The sequence below is a fragment of the Eupeodes corollae genome, chromosome 3, assembly GCF_945859685.1.
Source record: "Eupeodes corollae chromosome 3, idEupCoro1.1, whole genome shotgun sequence".
Lineage (NCBI taxonomy): Eukaryota > Metazoa > Arthropoda > Insecta > Diptera > Syrphidae > Eupeodes > Eupeodes corollae.
This window is the reverse complement of record NC_079149.1, coordinates 47469239-47491834: the sequence shown is the minus strand read 5'-3', so window position 1 is coordinate 47491834 and position 22596 is coordinate 47469239. Positions and strand designations below refer to the sequence as shown.

The 22596-nt window shown below is 31.3% G+C and overlaps 1 protein-coding gene across 4 annotated transcripts in view; it reads left to right on the top strand.

The window, feature by feature from the left end:
- The window catches only part of LOC129948843 (5-hydroxytryptamine receptor 2A), a 351836-nt gene that overhangs the window by 320401 nt on the left and 8839 nt on the right, over positions 1-22596 (top strand). For all 4 annotated transcript variants that reach the window (XM_056059946.1, XM_056059945.1, XM_056059943.1 and 1 more), the window contains one exon: positions 18123-19033. In XM_056059946.1, coding sequence (XP_055915921.1) covers positions 18123-18935 — 813 coding nt within the window. In that variant the 3' untranslated portion in view covers positions 18936-19033. The remainder of the gene's footprint in view (positions 1-18122; positions 19034-22596) is intronic.

Below are 22596 nucleotides of genomic sequence, written 5' to 3'. Positions count from 1 at the left end.
TTTGCAAGGGTACTGCCTCTTGCGAGGAATTCTCTAAGATTAATTCTTGTCATGAAAAGTTCATTCTGAAATGAGTCAGTCGGACTCGGTTTAAAACTGTAGGTCTCCCCATCCCTGCTGACAACAGTACTCACACACAGGAATGGTTGAGAGATGAGAGTTGTAAGTCACTAGACCCTGGTTCTCAATCGACTGTTATGTCACCTAATTTTTGTATTTATTTTGTTTAAGTACTCTTTTTTGAAATAAGATTTCAATTGTAATGCTGCTCATTTCGTTCGGCAGAAGTGTTATTCTACTTTCTTTCAAGACTTTCTGTCAGATATCAAAATAAAACTCCTATGATTTAAAAAGAAACCACTTGATGGCCCACCCTGTAGTAACCGGAATTATTGGTCGTCTTACTTCTGCTTCTCCTTCATCTTACTCTTGTACACCACAATGCCATAATAAATTACTTGCAAAAAAATAATAAATAAACGCAGTCATGTGCACAAAAATTAATAACCCAGCTCTCTTTCTTTCTGGTATACAAGTAGTAGTATTTGTGTATAGTGGCTACATAAGTCTATGTATGTTGTCCTGTGCTGCTGTTTTTATTTCCCGAACTTCAGACACGACATACTGAATAATTTTGAGAGCAAAAGCATCTATACGTCTACGGGCTTAGGTTTCCCGGGTCCCGAAATATTCCAGGGACAAACCGAAAAACACACATTAATATACTTCCTCTCAAAATTTGTATCTATGATGCGGATTGTTGGTTGGGTTACTCATCGTTACTCTTCTTTTTTTGAAGTTTTTTGCGTTTTATTTATTCGTTATCCTTTTTAGCTATAAAAAGAAGTTCGTAGGTATAGACGTATAAGGATAAAAGATTGCATGCATTCAGCACGTGAGTGTTGAACTAATTTGATGATTTTGGAATTATATTTTTATCACACATTTCGTTCCTTATCGGACTTGACATAGACGCTATAAATCAATGCATAACTAATAGTAGTAGAATAAGTAGTTTTTCTCTATTCTCATAAAATTCTATTTGGCTGAGTTATTTTTTATCTTGGATTAGTGGACATACGAAACATTCCAATTTGGGTGAATGTAGGAGACTATTATACATACATATAGTATATACATTTGCTTTTCGGGCAGTACAACAATTTTTTATCTAAGCGGTACAACATTTTAAATTTACATACATACATACATACATACATACATATATTTAGCTTTGTATCTTTTTTACTACGAATTTTTATGTGTAATAAGCCAAAAAGTCTTTTACTTCTTTCTTTAAATAAAACGCTACAATATCAATAATCAATGTACAAAATAACAACATTGAGACATTTTACACACCAATTTTGACTGTTTTTATTTCTAATATTTCAGAGAATTTCTATTCTCAGAAATAAGAAACGAAATTTTTTGCACTAATTTTTCACATTTGTCTGAAATCTAAGAACAGAATTTTTTAGGATTTGATTTTCCAAGAATTTCCTATCGCACAGTTCTAAGCGAATGAAAAGAAATCCAAACCTTATTTGATTGCTAAGTGCGAATAAATTGTGATTGTATATCATTCTCCTGTTGTATTAATTCTTTTGAGAACATTCTCTAAGGTTTCTAAGGTTTTTTTGGACGTTCTGCTAGTTAAATGTTATTATGGTATTGACCTAAAATTAGACATTTATCGAAGGCCATTATTGCAGTTCTATAATATGACACACTGACAATATATTATGTTCTTCATTTTCGCTTTATTAGTAAACTTATTTTGTTTAGTTTTTTTTCCAACAATTGAGACTAGAAATTTATTTTTTCCGATAAACCGTTTTGAAAGATCAACTCTAACTTTGTTCATATTAAGGGGTAGATACATTTTCCAAAAATAAGTATGTACAGTATTTTCAGAATGAAGTTACCTATCATTATTTATATATTTAAAGAAGCTTAAGCAGTACTGAAGTCTGCAACTGAGCCTTCGATTGTCACTAATTACCTTTCGAATGTATACTCTTTTGGTCTATTGCATATTCGATTAAAGTCAGCAAATACTACGAAAATCATTTGCCTTTTTTTTGTATGCTCTGTTATTATAGTAAAGTATTATAGTAAAGTACATACTTAAAATGGTTCCTGTTTTCAAAACCTTAAACAAGTTTTTTTCGAAACAATTTTTTTGTTTAATTTGTGCATTCATTACATAGATTAGCTTCTAGTTCTCTAAGATTCCCAATTAAATTTCAAAAATGTTCCTTTTGTGCCAAAAAAAAACATGTATAAAAGGGGGAAAAATCGAATTGCGATGTGTGTCAATCTCGGGTTGCCATCTTCGCAAAAAAACTGTTTGCATCACAATTTAAATAAATAATGCTACAAAATTTCACAAAAATTAATTCATTCCTTCTCGGTTTAAAAAAAAATCAAAAACCGTCGAAATTCTCGAAGATGCATGTATTGCTCTTCTTAAAGATAAATGACGCCTTGATTTCTTAAGACTTGATATCTTAAGAATTCGGGACGAGAACGAGATTTGAATGTAAAGGGTGATTTCTTAGCAATTATCTCTTTGGCAACACTTATTTAAACATCTGACGCACGTTTAGTATTTTGTTTCACTGTCACACATCTTCAGTTTGGTCTATAATTTAACCATGAATCGTCTTACAAACGAACAACGCTTCTTTATTATTTTTTTGCCCAAAAAGAAAGAGCTTGACTTGCATGACATGTGATTTCATTCAAAACGGTGCCACATGCCACACAGCACGCGCAACAATTAACTTATTGAGAGGTGAGTTCGGTGAACATTTTATTTCACGTTAGGCACTGATCAATTGTCCGCCTAGATCGTGTAATTTAACGCCTTTAGACTATTTTTTGTTGGGCTATGTTTAAGCTCATGCCCGCTTCAATTTGAGGAGCAGTCAAGGTCAACATTTGCATGAAATAATCTTAAAACATTAAATAACATTGACCGTACTATCGATTCAAATAAAGATTTCATGAATTTTTCTGAATTGTATGTGTTTATTATTTTTGAAAAGCTTTCCTATAGCTTTTAACAAATCACGCTATCTATTTTAGACCAAAATTTAGGCAGACTCTTAGGCTGTCTCGTCAGCTTATGAGTATTAGGGTTTCTGTATACAAAATATCTTTTATTTTGAATTTATTGCCAACACTGCTTATAAAGTCATTATTTTTTCAAAAGAAAACATCTTGTCATCGGTTAAAAATGGTCAGAAAAAATATGGAATTACGTACGTTATGTATAATTTAACAATGTAACGAAAACATTATCTAGTGTTGAACCTCACATCTCCTCACCACAACCCCTGCTTGCTTGCATAAGCTCAAAGTTCGTCCGAAACTCGAGTACAATTCTCACATCTGGGCAGGTGCTCCAATAACACTTTTGAGTCTTTTTGACTTAATTAAAAAAAAGAGCTCTTAAATTGATAAATGATTGTTCTTTACTGAAACTTTTGTAAATCTTGAGCACCGCCCTAGGGTTTCTTGTCTATCGCTATTTTCATAAACAAATTTCTAGTGAAATACCCACTTGCATTCCTACCCTCAAACAATTTAACCCTAGTTCCGGTTCTTTTAGGATGACCATTAGTTTACCCTTGAGCCCAATTTCGGACGTACAGTAAAGTACAGAATCTTTTTTTAGTCGTACTACAGGAGTGTGGAATTCTTTACCAGAATCAATATTTCCCACTCATTAAAATATGCAGACATTTAAAACCAATGTGCATCGAAATCTCCTCTCCAATCCCATCCTTCCTTCCTAATTACTCGCACTGTGTATGATCATTATAAGGGTATTCATATCCTCTTTAGTGCACGCATAATATCAAAACAAAAAAAAATGCTCGACGCACGGGGGCTTCTAGCTACCGCTTCAAAATATCAGCACTAGATGGCTGTACGATTCTTCATTCAATTAATTTAAAAAATTGAAAAAAAAACAATTGAGACCCCAATGGTCCATGTGATTACTATAGACGGGGGATTGGTGATCATTTTGAACCTTGGAGGATTTGCGCATCCAGCAGATTCTATTTTAGCGACTGCAACTTAAAACCTTAAAAACAGTTTAGAAAACAAGACAGTAATTAAACTTTTTTCAAAATTCAGTTCCATTAAAATACATCGAGAAAATACCAAATTGATACTGATATTTTTGAATTTAGACGAGGCGAAATAAAATAAGCAACATTCCCGTCAGGTCTTATTTCGAGGTAACAACGATACGCATCCATATTGAAAAATCAAGAACATTAGTTTTGTGTACCTCGGTAGAGTCTTATAGTAGCATTTTAAATAAGTGTTCCAACTGCTTGTAATAATTAAAAGTTTCGTAGACTAAAGAGACTAAACAATTCTAAATAGATAAAAAACATTTCTTCATGCTTACATTAGTTCAACTTTTATCTAATCTATTCTATTATTGTCAAATAATGTTTCTTTTCTTCTTTTCCAAAAAATCCAACTTTAATTTTTGTCCTCCAATCTTGCTCTTTCCCACGGCAAATAAAAGACAAAACCCATCAGTATCCTAAAGATTAATGTATGCTTTTTGCATTCTTCTTTGACAACAAAAACCAAAGCACAAAAAAACTCTTAAGCCATGCTGTTAAGTGTAAAAGTTGTTGGTCTATAAACAAAGAACTAAAAAAAATAAATCTAAGGGTTGTTATCCTCGTCTGTATGAGTTTTACCCTTCTTTACGTTCTTATCAAATAAATTCCTTCCATTTGAATTCTTATTTCTTATCCAACAAATTGGAATTTGAAAACAAAGTCAAATCCATTCCTTTAAGAAAAAGGTTGCTATGATACAAAAAAAGCTAATAAAAGGGATTTATTTCTTAAAAAAAGGTGTTCACTCTTGTAACGTATTTTATATTATAGTTATAATGGGGATACATTTGTGTCTGTCCATATATAACGAAAAGTTGGCATGTTATGAAATATATTAAGAGTCCAGATTTTTCTAGTACCTGTTTGAAATTTAAACTAAATTTTTCATTACATTTTCACATTAAACAAGAATTCTGAAAAACTTACATATTTATTATTTTTTTTTAAGCTGTAACCTTTCATATGTACGAATTTAAACATACGAGAATATACAAGAATTCAGTTTACAAAACTAATTTTAAATGCTTCAAGAATATCTGATCTTTAAAATTATCATAAAATAAAAAGGTCCAAGACAATTCTTAAGTGAAATATTTCCTTTAAAAAAATCAACTAATTAGTTTTTGAGACCGTTAGTTTTGGTCTTGAAAAATATTAAAAAGCGTACACAAAAAAATTCTAAGTTAAAAATAAAACCCATTCGAATCAACAATGTTTAAGTAACATCGTCGGGGTAGTAAAAACTTGATCTAAAATTGAAAATTGTATAGTTTTGACTTTTGTTTATACAAATTATTAAAGCTAGAAAACGTTTAGTTTTGATAACTTCTCATTAGTCTCTTAAAACTTACAAGATATTTTTTTACATTAAGACAAATTTTAATTTAATGAATTTCGAAAAGTGTTAAGTGAAAAATTAAAGCTTAATACAGTTTAAGAGAAAGTATAGCGCCTTCTCGATATTTTTGCGGGATTTTATTTTATTTTATTTTTAACTGAAAATTGATTTTTTCTATAAAGTTTCCCGAAAATTAGCAATAATATTTTGTATAAGACGTACAAAAGTTGGAAGAATATATCGGCAATTCTTAAAAGTATTTTTAAAACGTCAAGAATTAAAAAAAAAATATTTGAAAAATTAAAAACTATTATTCCAATGGACCTTTAAAACGAAAAAATTCATTGTTACCATTGACAAATAATGTTGTATCTTATTGTCGTTGCATAAAATTATGGTGGAGTATGATTTTTTTTTTTTTTTTTTTAAATATATATACAACATTAAACAATACATAATTTAATTGAATTTATTATCGTTATTGGTTCGAGAGATATTTGGGGTTAACCAAATTTGTAGCTATTTTATAAGTTGCTCAATTTGTGTAAGGTCCTTCTTGTGGGGCCAATCCCATGACCATAGTGGCCAATTTACATGATCCCTGCGAGATATAACCCTATAAATTGTTCATGCAAAATGTCAATCGTAGCTTTGCTGTGTGGCACGTAGCGCCACCTTCCTGCTGGAACCTCATGCAATCTGTGTAGGTCCATATGGCTCAATTTGAGCCCAACAATTTGGCTTGTTGACACAGCCATTCATCTTAAAATTCGCTTCGTCACCAAAGATGACTTTTCTGGATCTTGTACGCGTGTAGGCCCAAGTCCCGATTCAAAATTCGCAAAGTTGAAGTTTGCGAAAAACCGAGTTCTGCTGTAGACTTTCCCGGACTGCGGCGATGTTCTCGGCCTATCTTGCGTTCCTTGTATAGAGTCGATTAGACGAAACATTGTATCCCAAACGTACCTACACACGCACATACATGCATCGCTCTAAAAGTATGTGATTTAAGTTATAGAGACATTAAAACGTCAAGAAATGTAAATATTTTCAATTCCACAAATAAGACCGATTACAATATCTTACTATTGATGTTTAAAAAAAATCGAAATGTTTTCGAAAGAGAAAACATATGACATTTTTATGATCTTGAAAACCCTAATTTTACAATTGAGGTCTAATTACAATGGAAAAAGAAGTCATAATGAACAAAAATCTTAACGTTGCCCTTAAGCGAAAAAAGGATTCAATTTTGTTTTGTTTTTCAAAAAAACTTTAGATCAATTTTCAACAAATTTTCTTTTTGGTTATATAATAGGATGTAATTTTTTAAACTGTCTTTTGGACCAACTACCTTGACACCAAATTTTTTACGTATTAAAGAACAAAAACTTAAATCTCAAGTCAGATTTTTGTTGGAATCTTGAATTGTACTTACGTATTATTGAAATCGTAATTTTAGATTCTCCTTGTTTCGAAATAACCAATTCTGAGCTATCATTTCTCCCCTCTTAGCTATCGAAACAAGTAGGTATCTACCTTCAATCGACTCCATTGTATATATACGTGGTGTATTCCTATTTGAATTTTGAATGGAAATAGCACTTTTTTGCACCCCTAAAATCCTCCTACCCACTTACAACGAGTGCTAACTGCGACAAATGACGATGGATGCTGGTGATGGGTAAATCTGTTGGGTCTTGATTTTTCAAGTGCGGGTGGTTGAATTCACATTCACAGATTTCCTATTTCTATAGTTAATATAAAAAGTCATTCAGTAAGAACAAAACAAGCAAGAAAAAAAAAAAACAAAAAAGGAAAAGCAGAACAATCGAAGAAAATTGTTTTAAAATGTAACATCTGACAAAATGACCCAGCCAAGCTAACATATACATTCATTTTTAGTTGTATAGCGATAGAATATCCTTTTTCATATAATAAATTCAACCAAACACATACCTACGTTTAGAGTCATGCAACACAAAATACAACTCCCTCTCTCCACCCCTAGTATTAATCAAGTAGCAGTATAGGAGTGTGATGAAAAGGTACCACAATTTACACAATTGAATTTGAATTTCAAATTTGAAAAGAATCCAAATCCAAATGTAAGAGTCTCTGATCCGCACTGATGGCAGCGCAAGGGTATTTTTCGAATCCTTCGAATCTTCCATTTCGAAGGATACCTAAACAAAAAAATCCAAAAAAAGGAACATACAAAAATATCAAAATGGATGAGAGGACAATACACCATTGACTTTGTCATTTCAGGAGTGAGAAAGCCAAAGCTGTGTCCTGTCTCCTGTGTCCTGTGTATAGGTCGTTGGCGTGTCGTTGGTGACCGGCACTTAAAAAGGGTTAAACCTAAATGCCAGTTTATGGCAATTTAAGTATTTCAGCTTCAGAACTTCAGTGTTCCTTTTTAGTTCTGATTTTTTAAAAAACATTCAACTATAGATATGGATATTTCTGTATGAAGGTACCTACGTTAATATTAGTCCTGGGTGATATTTTTTTTATTTTGAAGGTACAAAATGTTATATTATGAGAAAAGGATATAGAAAAACTGTCTTGGTCCTTTATTGACTTTGGAATATGGCCACACTTGGGTAATGAATATGTGGAGGTTTTTAAACGAAAAAAAAGGACAAAAGTATGAAAAATACTGTCACCTAATTGTATTAAGATCTAAGATTGTGTCATTGTGTGGTGAGAAAAAATGGTTCTGCAAAACGTCTGTCTGCTGTTGTTGTCGTCTCATAGCTCTTTGGTACTATGATGCAAAATAAAATCCCTTTTTTCTGACTTTGAATAATCCCATAGCTTTATTTTATGTCCACCAAATCACATTGGAAACTGAATTTTTTCATTTTTATTTTTTTTTAAGAAAATCCAATTACTTGGGTACGTAACACACACTTAATGTTAGATATTCTTTGTATATACGTACATAGATTTGCTTAGAAGCTTAAATTAAACGAAAAATAGAAATAAATGGAAATCAAATTGTAAAGGGCATTAGTGGAAGGAAATTCTAAAAATAAAAAAAATACAAAATCTAAATAAAAACAATTCCCTTCAATGGAAATAAATACTCTCATCATCCTGTGCCTTGGGTTTGATGCTAAAGCCCCTTATAAGGATTTTAAATTAATTTATTTATTTGAATAGTTTTAAGATTGAATTCCGGAAATAGGTAAGTATAAAGTAATATGCACATATACACGGCATTCAGGGGTGTTTTTTTGGTTTTTCGTTTATCCAAATGAGATAATGAGGCTTAAAATAAATATTTAAATTTTTTAATAGATAAAAAAGTGGTTATTTGTAAGAATATAATAAAAGGCAGAAATATAATTATCGGAAAAATATCATTAATTTGATTTCTTTAGACAACCATTTACATATAATTGAGCAAGTAAGCAAAATTTGGCATATAATGACAAAAAAGAAGGTTATAGGAAGTATTTTGTCAAAAAGAAATTTCAAAATGTCTTAGGGAACCGAGGAGGGTGCCGATAAGTCTTAGTTAATTTTTAAGTGAGTCATATCCAAAAACTCAAACTATCCGATGGTTGAACTTTTAGTTTTTTCTCTAAACCACTTTTATCGAATGAATACATTTTATTCTATACGTGTGGCATATAAGCAGAAAACTAAATTTATGTCTCATAATTTTTGTCTTGATGCTTGCCTTAGGTAATGTAGATTCTTATACCACTAGTAGGAATTCTTTGGCTTTGAATGAAAAATCTTTATGCTAAGTTTTCTGAAAAACCAATATAATGATGTAAGTTTATTTTAAATGGAAATAAATTCAAAAGGTTAAGCTAGAAGTTTTATTTAAGTTTAAAAATCAGAACATCCATTCAATATAATATAATAATAATGGTACTATATTCTACCATAACCATTTTTCTTTAAAACTAGTTAAGAAACTTAAATAATAAAAACAAGGTAAGACAAGTTTTAAGCGAAAGTGATGACTTGATTTAGATATCTTATGGATTAAAACTTGAATTCAAATTAATAAGAATATACCTAAAAAATTTCAAGAAAAATTAAAACGCATAAAATTAAATCGTATGGCCAAACTTGATTATAAAAATAAGGGATTTTCATTGCTAAACTATCTAAAGGAAGTTATTGTAATCAGTCCGATTATAGATACTAACACAGAAGACGCAGAAAGGACTTTGAAAATAATTAAATGGGTGACGTTTTTAGTAAACAAATTAAAAAAAATGGTGGAATACAGATATCATACAAACTAATATATCAAACCAATTAATAAAATTTTTATAATTTTGAAAAAACACAATCACCGGTTTATTTCCAATAAATACAAATAAAAATATTTGATACCTGGAACGTTTTACGAACCGAAAATGGTATTACCTCTAAAATAATTTTATGTGACGAAGAGTAACGTTTTCGACATCTGATAAAATTTAAAAAAAAATTAAAAAAAAGAAAAATTATTTCTAAAAGTTGGTAAACATTTCCGACCCCTTAAATATCATGAAATACTAATACTAATTTTATCTCATAGAAACTTTTATTTTTTAGTATTAACTAAGATTTTTAGAAAAATCCAAAATTGGCTTTTTTATAAGAAATAAGAATTTACAAGAATTGCTGCGCAAAACTAGTAAAAATTGATGTCTGATTCGTTTTTTTCCAGAACAAACAAAAACAAAATTATGTCATTCTTTGCAAAATTTTGCTGTTAATGTAGAATTATGGCCGTTATGTCCTTAGAATCTCTCCAGTAAAATTTAAAATCAATTGTATATGTATGAAGTCGCATAAGCCTTAAGGATAAGAGTTTTAAGATCTCAAAGGATAATTTTCTGTCAGGAAACTTTTACTGAAACATGTTTATTGGGTTTCTACAATTCAGCTTATTAGCGTTGAGTCCTAAGTCCGAGATTGAAATAATTGAAGAAGATTCTTGGATGTAATTCCAAAATATTTGTATGCCTTTCATGGACCCAATCAGGCAATGTAGTATGCCAGTAATCAACCGGCTTAATTTTTTGTGTTAGCAGACTTCAAAAGCCGTACATACCAAGTTTGCATTAAAAATGTATCGTTTTCGAAATTACTACTCCAAAAATCAAGTTGAAATTGACAAACCTGGATTTTCATAAAAAGTACTTGTTTTTTTTGTGGCAAGGACCTTTTTATTGCTTCAATAATCTCTTAGGGTTTTTGGTAGTTGGCCTACCTTTTTAGTAGACTTTTCTTGAAAGCCATTCCAGAAAACTGCGTAAAAGGTCGTTTCAGGATCTATTTTAAAGTGATTGCTCTTATTTTCAACCCTAGAAAATCCAAATCTACGGCCCCGTAATAAGCGATTGCTGACCATACCATTACACTGTTCCATTTTTCAAGACAGATTTCTTCCTTTAAAATAGAAACTATATCCTTCAGGTCCGTCCAAATCAAATTTGTTTTCCTCGAAAAAGACGACGGAATAGCATGCTAGATTCCACTTGATGTGATTTTTTGCAAAACAAAGGCGTTGGCTCTTGCGTGCAGCATTCAATGGTGGTTTTTTCTTCATTTTTTGATTTCGCATATGGCCTGCCTTTTGTATCCCTGAGTAATAGCCGATTTACTAGTATTTACCCCAGCTTCTGCTTTGATTTTCTTAATTAAGAAAGCCTTGAATTTGAAGCAGCTCTCACTACCACCCGCCTTTTCTGAAATAGTTTGGCTTTCTTGACTTTTCCATTGTGGTTTTTTCCATACCTCTCTGGGTCCTTGAAGTAGTTGTATACTAATTTTGATCTTCTTCTTATTTTGCTAACTTTAAACCAGATGGTTTTAGTAAGCTTGAATTTGACCTATTTTATCCTTGGTTAGATCCTTACCTCAAACCATACTTCTTGTTATTATATTCGTTTTCATTTATCTGATTAAAAACACGATTCTAGGTCAATTTAGATCTTGTCCCTATTCATTTGATACCCAAAAAACAGGTACCTGTATTTATCAACTTAATCTACTTTACTTATTGCTATACAGACTTAAAACATACCTCACTCAGTTATTTTACATTTGGGGTTTTACAAAAAACCAAAGGGTTAGAAAAAAAAGTGCTATGACTGCAAAATATTCACAATTTTTGTACAGAATTTTAACAATTTCAGTTCATTTTTAAAATGTGTAGATTTTCTTCCATTTTTAGTAATGGCGTAATAACAGCATCAAATTGACAGCTTCTCAAAATCCTATCATTTCAAAATGAATTTTCTTAAATTGAAAACGCTTTACTTAAATTTCAATTTTCGTCACTGTATTAAAAAATAACCATCACGCAACAAAGTCAATTTTAACATACTCTAGGATATTATGATCTCTAGCAAATTTGAAGCTATATTAAAAATTTTAGGTACACATATTGTAACTAATTGTTATAAAAACTTAAGTTTTAAAGAAAACACCACTAGGCAAATATATAAATACATACGTAATGTATAATGTCTATTATGTATAGTAAAATTAAATCTGAATATTCAGATGTGCTTTGTTCATAATTTGAACACTCCTATTTTATTTTAAAATATTTCGTAATATGTATTAAAATTCATGCATCATCGTTCGAAAAATTTCAGAATCCAACTTTTATCCATCTGTGGTGTAGAATATCAAATTAGACGATAACACTTTTCATGTAAAAAGACTCTTCTGTTCGTATATAAGTTTTCCTAGTAAACTTACATACATATATACTTACTTACAAACGTCGTACATAGACTATAGTTAAAGTAAAACACAAAAAATAAGACAACAAGGGAGGCATCTGGTTAAAGTTGCATTGTACCCATCAGCAAAAATGTAAAAAAATAAAAACATGAACAAGATAGTTGGAATTTCTTTATGGTTTTTAACTCACACAGACAAACACAAACTAACACACTCAAACACATACGATGTATTGTGCATGCAAAAAATAAATATTTCGCTTGTAATAACCGCAGGGAATATGAAATATATTGAAATACAGGATTTTGTTTATATTTTGTAAAATTCTGAAATAATTGAAGTTGGTCCTGGATTTGCTTTGCACAGTACTCAATGCTCGTACTTGCAATCGCAACTTGCATGACCAGCTTCCAGTATCAAAAATTCATTTTAAGTTTTTTTCAGTTTTCTAGTTTGATTTAGTTTTATACAAAAAAGAAAGAAATGCAGTTGAAAAAAGAAATTGAATCGAATTCTATTTAGTTTTCTAAAAAGTTGCTGACATAACTTTTCGCATCAAAAAATATAACGTGTCTTAAATAATTTTTGGCAGATTGATATTTTAATGGTTAAGGTTACTTTTTGACCCACAAAACGTATTCAATATCACCTATGATTTTGTATACCCATTTCTGTAGCCAAAAATGAGCCATTACCTTTCTTTATTTATCATTTCATATGAAAGCACTTTTTACATGATATTAGATATTTCATATGAATATTGTTACTGAAGGTTTGTTTTTCGATTGAAATAATAAGACGATTGAAAATTTGTACCTAGAAATTGTTAAATAGTCAAATTTGAACAGAAAATATTCCAATAACATGATTCTTATGAAAAAGTAACAAGCAATACAAAATTAATTTTGGTGGAAACACTTTTGTTACAATCCTGGGCGCCTGGAATCAGTGTTTGGGAGTACATTACTTTAAGTTGGCTGCATATTTGAACTGACAACAATTTTGTCAGCCATCAAGTAGCAAAAGGTCTTTACAACGATGAAATGAAAAAAAGTGAAGTGAAGTATCACCACCTTAAAAAAACTGATCTTCCTAAATGATAAGTAAAGCCAATTCTTCATAGTTGGGCTGATTTCACTTGACATTAATTCACGGCGACGTGAGTCATACGACAAAAGTCATGGAACAGTTTGAAATAATGTCAATAAACAAATCTGTTGTATTTTGGAGTTATGTTAATCCACAGAAACTGACTCTTTGGTTGATGAAATAATTGATATATGTCTACTTCTTTAAAAACAATTCTGGCCAAAACATTACCACCAATGGTGTTCGCTATGTAGTGATAATAACTGATAATCCCTTCACTAATTATTAAACGACCAAGTGGAGGAGCTGTCTGAACCACTCGTAGCCAGTCCTTGCTATCAAATGTCATGAATCATATTTAAATTATAAGCCAGAAGATGATCTTCCGACTTAGTATATTTCATATCAATTCAAAAACAATTGAGTTTGTTTATTTTACTTATGATAAATTGAATAATAAAAAGTATATTTGGTATTGGTAAGCGCACATACCAGTATGCCAAAAGTAGAATTATTTAAAAAAAGTTAAATTTTCGTAAAAATAACTATGACAATTTGTATATTTAAAACAAGGCACCCTTAAAATGAAAATGACTTGACTATAAAGTTGAAAATTTTTGAAAATGTTCTAGAAAGTTTAGAAAAATGTATATTTTTGACTAAGTTTACATTATATTTGTGTAATGTTTTATTAGAAATAATTGAACTTATGTATACACGGACCTTCTTGGTTTCAATGTAATTTTGACGTAGGTCACTATAATTCCAATAATTTAAAATATTCTGTTGGGCTAAAGTTACATTCTTACAAGTGTGGCGTTAAATTAAAAAAAATATATAACTTGTATTATTTTGTGTGTAAGAAGAAGGTATGTAGCTATATCTTGCAAAGGGTGTTTGTCTTAAAGGCCCTTACCTTTTTCTAAAATAAAACAACCCAATGAATAGAACGACCAACATTTTTACATTATTTTAATACCTGGCAAAAATGTTCTTCGCAACAGCTCTACAACCATTCTCTTGGTCAAATTTTTCAATATTTTTCAATCAAATTCGTATTTATAACGTCAATAGTGCATGAAATAAATCAATAATAAATATCTGCTGTTTCATTAAAAAATAATAGAGATTTGAAGCACGTTCACAAAATTTAGCCCAAAGGTGTCAAATCACTTGAAAAGCCAATTTCGAACTCTATCTATTAAAATATTACTATAATTTTGTTAAAGATATTTAATTGTAAGTATTCGCATGATAATTCTCCAAATTATATTTAAAAACTAGTCAAACGTATTTAATTTGTATGACAGTCATGACTATAGGAAGTTCTAAATCTAAAAAAAAGCAATTGGGACCAAAAAAACTTTTCAGTTTTTACTTTTAAAATTTGTGTTTTTACTTTGTAAATTATGTTTCACCAAACGAAAATTTGCAAAGAAGAAATTATTGAATTGCAAAGTTTTCCGTTTCAACAAACTCAAATTTGCAAAGTGCAAAGAATTTTTTATGAAATGAAAAGTTTTGTTGTTTTGCAAAGCATTTTTATCTTTCTGTTTCACGAAACAATAAATTTTGCAAATTATATTTTGAATTTTGAAAACTTGCTAGCAATACGCAAAGAGAAATTATCATTTGCCAATAAGCATTTGTTTTAAAAAGTTATAAAAAAAAAAAACACAAATAACAAAAAAGAGTCTGAGATGCGACCCACACTGATAACTTCCCATCCCCTCTGTTGATTTGTCTTGCTTAAAAGTATTGAGGTTTTCGTTTTTAGTATCATTTCTTAAAAGTTTTTATTTCTCATATAAACAAATACAAGTTGGATGATTAAAATTAATTTGAAGTCAATACATTCCTTGTTCACGAGATATTGAGAACAGAACATAATTTTTTAACAAATTTGCGAACCGTTTTTTATAGATTTTATTTTCTTATAAAAAAAAAGACTGTTGATTTTGTATAAAAAAAAATGTTCGAAATGTCGCAAACGATACTTGCTATGAGATAAAATTAGTTTGAAGCTAGTATTTTAAATTTTTAAAAACATTTTTGAGTCGAAATTCAATTTTAACCAAGTTCTATTATTATTATTTTTTGTAGGTTTTTATTTTTTGTTAGAAATTTGTCAATTCGGTTTTTCTCAAAAATTTTACCTTTTTTATAAGGCACAGTTAATTGGAAGCCATAATCTCAAATTTTTGAAAGATATTTGATTCAAAAATCAATTTTTACCAACTTTTAGTAATGATCAATTTAGGTTTTTATTTAAAAAAAAAACTTCGATTTTCGTCAACATTTTAGCAGATGTCAAAAACGTTATTCTTCGTTGCACAACCTTATTTTGTAGATACAATCATTTTTTGATGGTAAAATATTTGAGGTGACAACTATTTATTTCAGTTTTTTTGATTTATAAAAAAACCATTAATTATATTTTTCCAAAAATATACCAGTTTGGTATCACGCTACAATATAAAACTTAAAATTTTATTCAAGTCGCTAGCGTTATTGGTTCAGGAGATATTTTGAGTTATCCAACATTTGTCACCTTTCTTTTTAATTTCTACGGTAAAAAAAACTACATACTCAATTTTCTTGAAAGCCCTTTCTACATCTTTCTGCATTGTTATGTGTATAACATTTTTTTTTGAAGTCGATATCTCTATTGGTTCTTGAGCTATGAACGACGAAAAAAAGTTCGAGAATGTTCGGACGTACGTACACACGCACTCACAGACATCTCTCTAAAAATCTTTTATTTCGACTCTAGGGACATTGAAACGTCGAGAAATGTCAACATTTTCAATTCGACAAATCGGACCCAATACAATAACTTCCTATGTTAAGTTAATAAATGAACCGCTTTCAAAATGAGAAGTTAATCAAAGGTAGCAAGACAATGGACAATGGACATACCCTTTTTCTTTTTCGAATTTTGACGAATTAAATAAGGAACATGAATTTTGAATTTTAGGGTTAACGCCTTTATTCATCCGAATTTCCGAAATGTTGACATCTTAACGATCCTTCATTGGAATTTTATAGTTTATAGCAAAAACACGATTCTTTTTAAAACTTGCTGTCAAATTATTTATATACAAAAAATGGATCGTGTTGAAAAATATTTTGAAAGCGAAGATGTTAATAATATTGACCATTAAGTAGTGAAACAATTATTTATTTAAAAATAGTTTTCGATAAACGAAACGTACCAATACAATGCAATAACCAAAGGAATATGGGTTTAAGTCCCTTTCAACAATTTTTGAGTACACTAAATACTACAAAGACCTACAAGACTGCTAACTTTGTGTTATTTTTGTCTGATCGACTTATTTTGCATTGTTTACACTAATTAAATACACACTGTCCATATTTTTTTTGAATGCATATTATGTGTTAAAAAACACAGTCTAAGATCTACTATGCATTTTTTAAAAATACAAATTAATTCCAAAGTTCAATTTTTAATTGGTGAAACACTTTTACTCTTCAATTTTTCAAACTTTATATGAAAAAGTAAAAGTGGTTGAAAATTCTTTTCACTTTTAAAATTTTGTGAAAAACTTTGCACTTTTCCTTTCCAGTATATTAGTTTTTGGGAAAGTGAAAAAAGTGTTTGTTGAAAACTTATGTCGAAGTTTTAATCTCTGACCAACTATTCATACTTTGTGTACTTGGGACGTACTTTTTTCTTTAATTGTATTGAATTTGTAAACCTTACAGATTATTTGTTTTTAAAGGTAATACTATTTTTTCAGTTTAGTTTTTAGTTTAAAAGCTTAAGAAATATACCGATTGGCCAGATTAGTTCTCATATAGATGTAATACCAGTAAACAAGTTAAACAGTGAAAAATATATATCTTTTTTTATTTCACACCTGCTTGAAAAAAAATCAAGTTTTAGGGAATTTCTATCTTATACTTTTGGCAGCTTAAATATTACATAAAAATACAAAACATAGAACATATTAAAGCCAATTTCTACTACCTGTTTTATTTTGTTCTTTGTATTAAAAGAAAATAAAGGTCCAACAAAAATTACAACAATTCATAAATGCAAAACATTTTTTATTAGTATTGTTAAACAAATCTTCAAATCAAAGATATCTAACAGATTTTGAGCGCGTCAGTCTTATTTGACTTTAAGGCATGGCTTAATCTGACGTTACGAGCAATATAACAAGAGTCTTTCAAGAGCTCACTGGGAATCTTACTTTGTTGTCACTTTGTATTATTTATTTTTACGTACATATATATGATAATGTTGTTTTTTTCTTACATATTTTCCAAATCCCTAAGTTCTTCCAAAAAAAATCAAAAAACATACAAAAGATATATATGTACATACATATATACACATACATAGCTTTTAAAAATTTCTTAAGGACTGTCAATCAAACATATTCCTTTGGAACTCATGCATAACTCAATCTGACTTAAAAACTTCGTTTGGGTTCATTTATGTTGTATGTACTGTATATTTCACGTGCATATTCAAATATCAGCTCAACCTGACAGTTCTTCCATTAATATGTCAAGCTTAAGGCTGCGAGCTAAACAGAAAAAAAAATGAAAGTCAATTTTAAAAGGCCAAAAACCTTCAATATTGCATGAACTCGCTTAGGTGCTCCCATAAGCCGTCGTCGTCGTAGTCGTCGTATTCGTCGCCACCGCGCGCCGCCGCTCTATAATCGTCGTCATCGTCACATTCAGAAATTCCCAAAAGTCTCTGCACTCTCTCAAGCTCCTAATCAATCATCATCACCATCATTTTGACTTATGTTCCTCTTTCTTCTTGTTCTCGTTCTCTCTTGCAGGCACCCACATCATCCACTAGTCAAATTTCAACCGTTTCTCATCTCGTAGCAATAGCCAATCAAACAGCGAACAAAACTGAACATAATCAAAATTTACAACAGCAACAAAATCAACCGCAGCAAATGGCACAAACCCCCTCATCAATATCGACATCAACGTCAACGTCAACGTCCACGACGATAACGACAACAGCTACTGCTGCGGTAGCGGCAACAACTGACCGAGCGACCGTAATCCCTAGTGATGTCCTTGAAGAGCCTCATCACGAGCTGTCCGAGTCACACAGCCATCCCGCCGCCATTGCCGCACAGCCATCACATGCCACCACCTCAACAGCAACAACAATCACCTCAATATCAGCGCTCTCGCCTCAGACTCCCATCAACCCGACAGGGGGCACTGTTGCAGCTACCGGCCTGTCATCCTCATCGAATCAGGTGACACCGGTGCCACAAAACAAGCAATCTCATCAAAACCTGTCAAGTATACCAAATCCCCAATCGAAGGTGACCAAACGCAAGGAGACCCTCGAAGCGAAGCGCGAACGTAAGGCGGCCAAAACGTTGGCCATTATAACGGGTGCCTTCGTAGTATGCTGGCTGCCGTTCTTCCTAATGGCCCTCCTGCTGCCGCTCTGCGAGGACTGCAATTTCAGTGATGCTGCTGCCTCGTTCTTCCTGTGGCTTGGCTACTTTAATTCGACCCTGAATCCGGTTATATACACGATTTTCAGTCCCGAGTTTCGGCAGGCTTTCAAGCGTATTCTCTTCGGGGGACATCGGCCCGTACACTATCGCAGTGGGAAAATATGAACATGGCCTATTGCTGCGCTGCTCCTGTCGTTGGTTGTTATAAGTGTTGTTGTTCTTTATGAGGGATGGCGTCGACGGTGATTCTCATCAAAATTACGGTACGTAGTCATATTTTATATACGTAGGAGCATGATGTTTTATTCCTTTATTCCTTACTTTTATTTTTGCTCTCTGCCTGATGTTGGAGAGTTGGGTGTTGGGTTGCGAATTGGAATGGGTGATATGGTCACTGGTCAAAAGGGCGTCAGATTGATTTAGGGTGATGTGATGAGTCATTTCGGATTGCTTTTGCATGGCAGACTTGACTTTGGAAACTTTCGTGATAATCGTGTTAGTTTTGGGTAGGTATTGGATTGCATATTCGTCTCGTTCTCAACTTGATCCTGGAAGCTAACTGAGGATGGATCTCGAACTGCAGCTGGAGCTGAGCTGGATGCATTTTAAAGAATAGATATGAATTAATGTTTATTTTCGTTCGTTCGGTTTATGGAAATGAGGGAGTTTTAGATAAGTTTCCCATAAACTGATGATGGACGTTTATGTTTCTAAAAATAAATAAGATTTTAATTAAGCTGCACCCAAAAAGGAGATTTCATAGGAATTTATTACGGAATTCGAAGAGAAAAATTTCAATCTCATCTCAATGGTATTTATCTGTCTTGAGCAGATTTTGTTCGTAGAATTTTGATTTAATCGAATATCGATGAAATGAACTTGTTTTTTTTTTAAGTTTATGGTGCGAAATTCAAAAACAAAGCACAATGAAAAGGTTTGATATGCATGGTTTTAACGAAACACTCTCGAGGTAATGTTCAGTACGTTGGTGAAATTTTTAAACATTTTTCTATTGACACTCTTTGTTTGAGAATTGAGATACGTTGTTGTTTGTGGTCTAGTTTAGAATAACAACTTTCAAAGCAATAATTGACACTGTTTCATATTCGTATTCGCAAAACATCACCTTTATGCTAGAATCAATTTCAATTGGCAATCCATCTTCAGTACATCTTTATTCAAATTTCAGAAAATTAATCTATTTATCGATTGGGGAATACAAATTGAAAAGACACAACGAGAGATGTTAAATCCTGGTGCATGAATAAATGCCTTTTGAACGTTAAAAAGTGTTAAAAAATACGTGTTCCTTTCAGGTAACATTTTTGCCGCACTTAGCTATTAGCATTCAAAGATTTTTACACTTAAAGACAAGTGAAATGGGATAAGACAAATTAGGCTTGTTGCACTTCACAAAACTGACATAAGGCTAATTCTGACTAGTTGGTCATATTGCAATTTGGAAAAGTGAAATAAGGTCAAATCGTTTTGAGAAATAAGGCAGGTATTTTTACGGAGAGTATAAACAGTGAGGATTTCGGTGTAGGTACGAGGTTGAGTGTTCGTAAGGTTTCTTTTACTTTTATAGAAAGAAAAAGCGACACATAAAAATTCGAATATAATTCTTTGTATAGCCTGTTATTGAAAGGCTTTAGTAAAAAATTTGGATTCTATAGAACATGGATTTTTGATAGTATAAGTACAGATGTGTTACATCGCAGAGCTCTTACCTCTGTATCGCTTAATACATCACTTCCAAGGAAGATTCTTCTTAGTTATTTCACTTCCCGATGAAATGCATAATATTTTCTTTTAGCAAAATGTTGCAAAGCGTGCAAATTATTTGAAAATCGTCTCGGTACGGCATGAAGTTCAATCTTACCATTTCTCCTCTTATCTTAAATATTGATAAATAATCCTAAAATAGTTTTTTTTTTTAATATTGTGTTGAAGAACGCTTTATGTGGCACTATGTACAAATGAAGTCGCTTGATGGATACATTCAAAATGAGATCATAGAGTGCATCACATAGTGGCAACACTTCCATTATATATATTCATATCGCAATATTCAGCCAGTTGTTTCCATTTCTCGAACCAAAGACGCAGTTTTTGAAAAGGTAGTCAAACTAAATAGCTTAAGAGTTTTAATAAAAAGCGCAGACAGTCCGGTTTCAATGTTTACCATATAATTTGGCTTGTTTTTCGGTAGTTGAACACATATTTTGACATAGAACTTTAGTAGCATAGAACCTTTTAAATAGCACTTATTACGCTCTTGGCTTAAACAAGTTTCTTCTTAAAATTTGTATTCATTTCTTAGTGACTTGTTATTCTTACACCAAGGAATATATATTCATTCACCACTTCAATTGGTTCGCTGTTGAAATACCATTTTTCAATACTAGCTAGGCTGCTACCACCGTTTTTAAATACCCTAGCCTTCGGTTTATTTAAATTAACCGTTTAATTCCACTGTTCACATTTTATAATAAGACGGTTTATCATTAGTTACAGTTTTTGAGGTGAATAAGCAAAAAGGTTAACATCGTCGGGAAAGAGAAGTGGTTTTGTCTTGGTTTCAGCAAACTCTATTGCACCGAGTTAATCCTTTATAATATCTTTGATAAACAGGGAAAACAGGTACAGACTCAAGGGATATCCTTTCTGATTCCCATTGCTGTTTTAAACCAATCCAACCTTTTCTCACCATTTAATTTTGTTGACATTCCTTTGTTGTACAGCTTCTAAAAAAAGGCTCTTCCATCGATAGTGTGGAAGGTTTCCTTGAAATCTATGAATAGGACACATAGTTTTATATTTAATAACAGTAGATTATCTTGGAAACGTATGTAATTCTTTTTACAAATTTTTGCCTGGATATAAGTCGTAAGATTGTGGGGGATTGCAAGCGTGTGTGGAATGTTATTCTAACCATATATGTACAATGTACATACACCGTGAGCTGTATTTTTAGGCGGCTTGTTCTTGTAGACAGATTTTAACGATTGTGAACGACTTAGCTTTCGACATTCTTTTTAAGTTTCGTGTGTTCATCATAATCAACTCATCCATTTCTGTAGCAGTCATGGAATTCCACCCCATAACTTTTCCAACTTCATGTTTCGCTGTAAGTTCCAGGTTTATGTTTCTCAGAGCTGTATGCAGAACTTCTCTACAAGGTTATTAGCTCTACAAACCTAACTTTATATTCGATCACGTATTCGACTCGCTTGTTTAGTTCACTTTTAAAACATAGGCTTTCATCTTGTAAATCATTTGTTGCAACCGGCCTAGAGAAGCAATTCGCTTGCCGTAATACGATGAACTTTTTTCTCAACTTCTTGTCCTACTTTAGCAACACATTCTGCTAATGTAATTGTTTTATTTGTTTATTATTATTTTATTACTTTATAAGACAATCTTATTGCATTCAGAAGCACGAACTGTATGCTTTGTATTTTCATAGGTAGACATTTTCTTGAAGCTATGTATGGTACTCCATTATTTGTTTAGTATCTGCATATGATTTAAAACTGTTATTCATATACAGAAATTCAGGAGCGGAATGCATTCTAATTTATTATGCAATCTTTGGAAAAAAAGGTTGGTAAAATGATCGAGTTAGATTGTTCTTAAATTACTTTAACTAAAATTATTCATTTTTTAGCTGACATAGCAAAAATTCATAGAAATGTTAAAATCACTTTTTCATAGTTCAAAAAAGTTATAAATATATGAAGAAAATGATTCTTAAAATAAATACTCTACAAAATTATTAAATTTGCAATAAAAGGATTCATTTTGAATATTCTGGTTTTCGGGC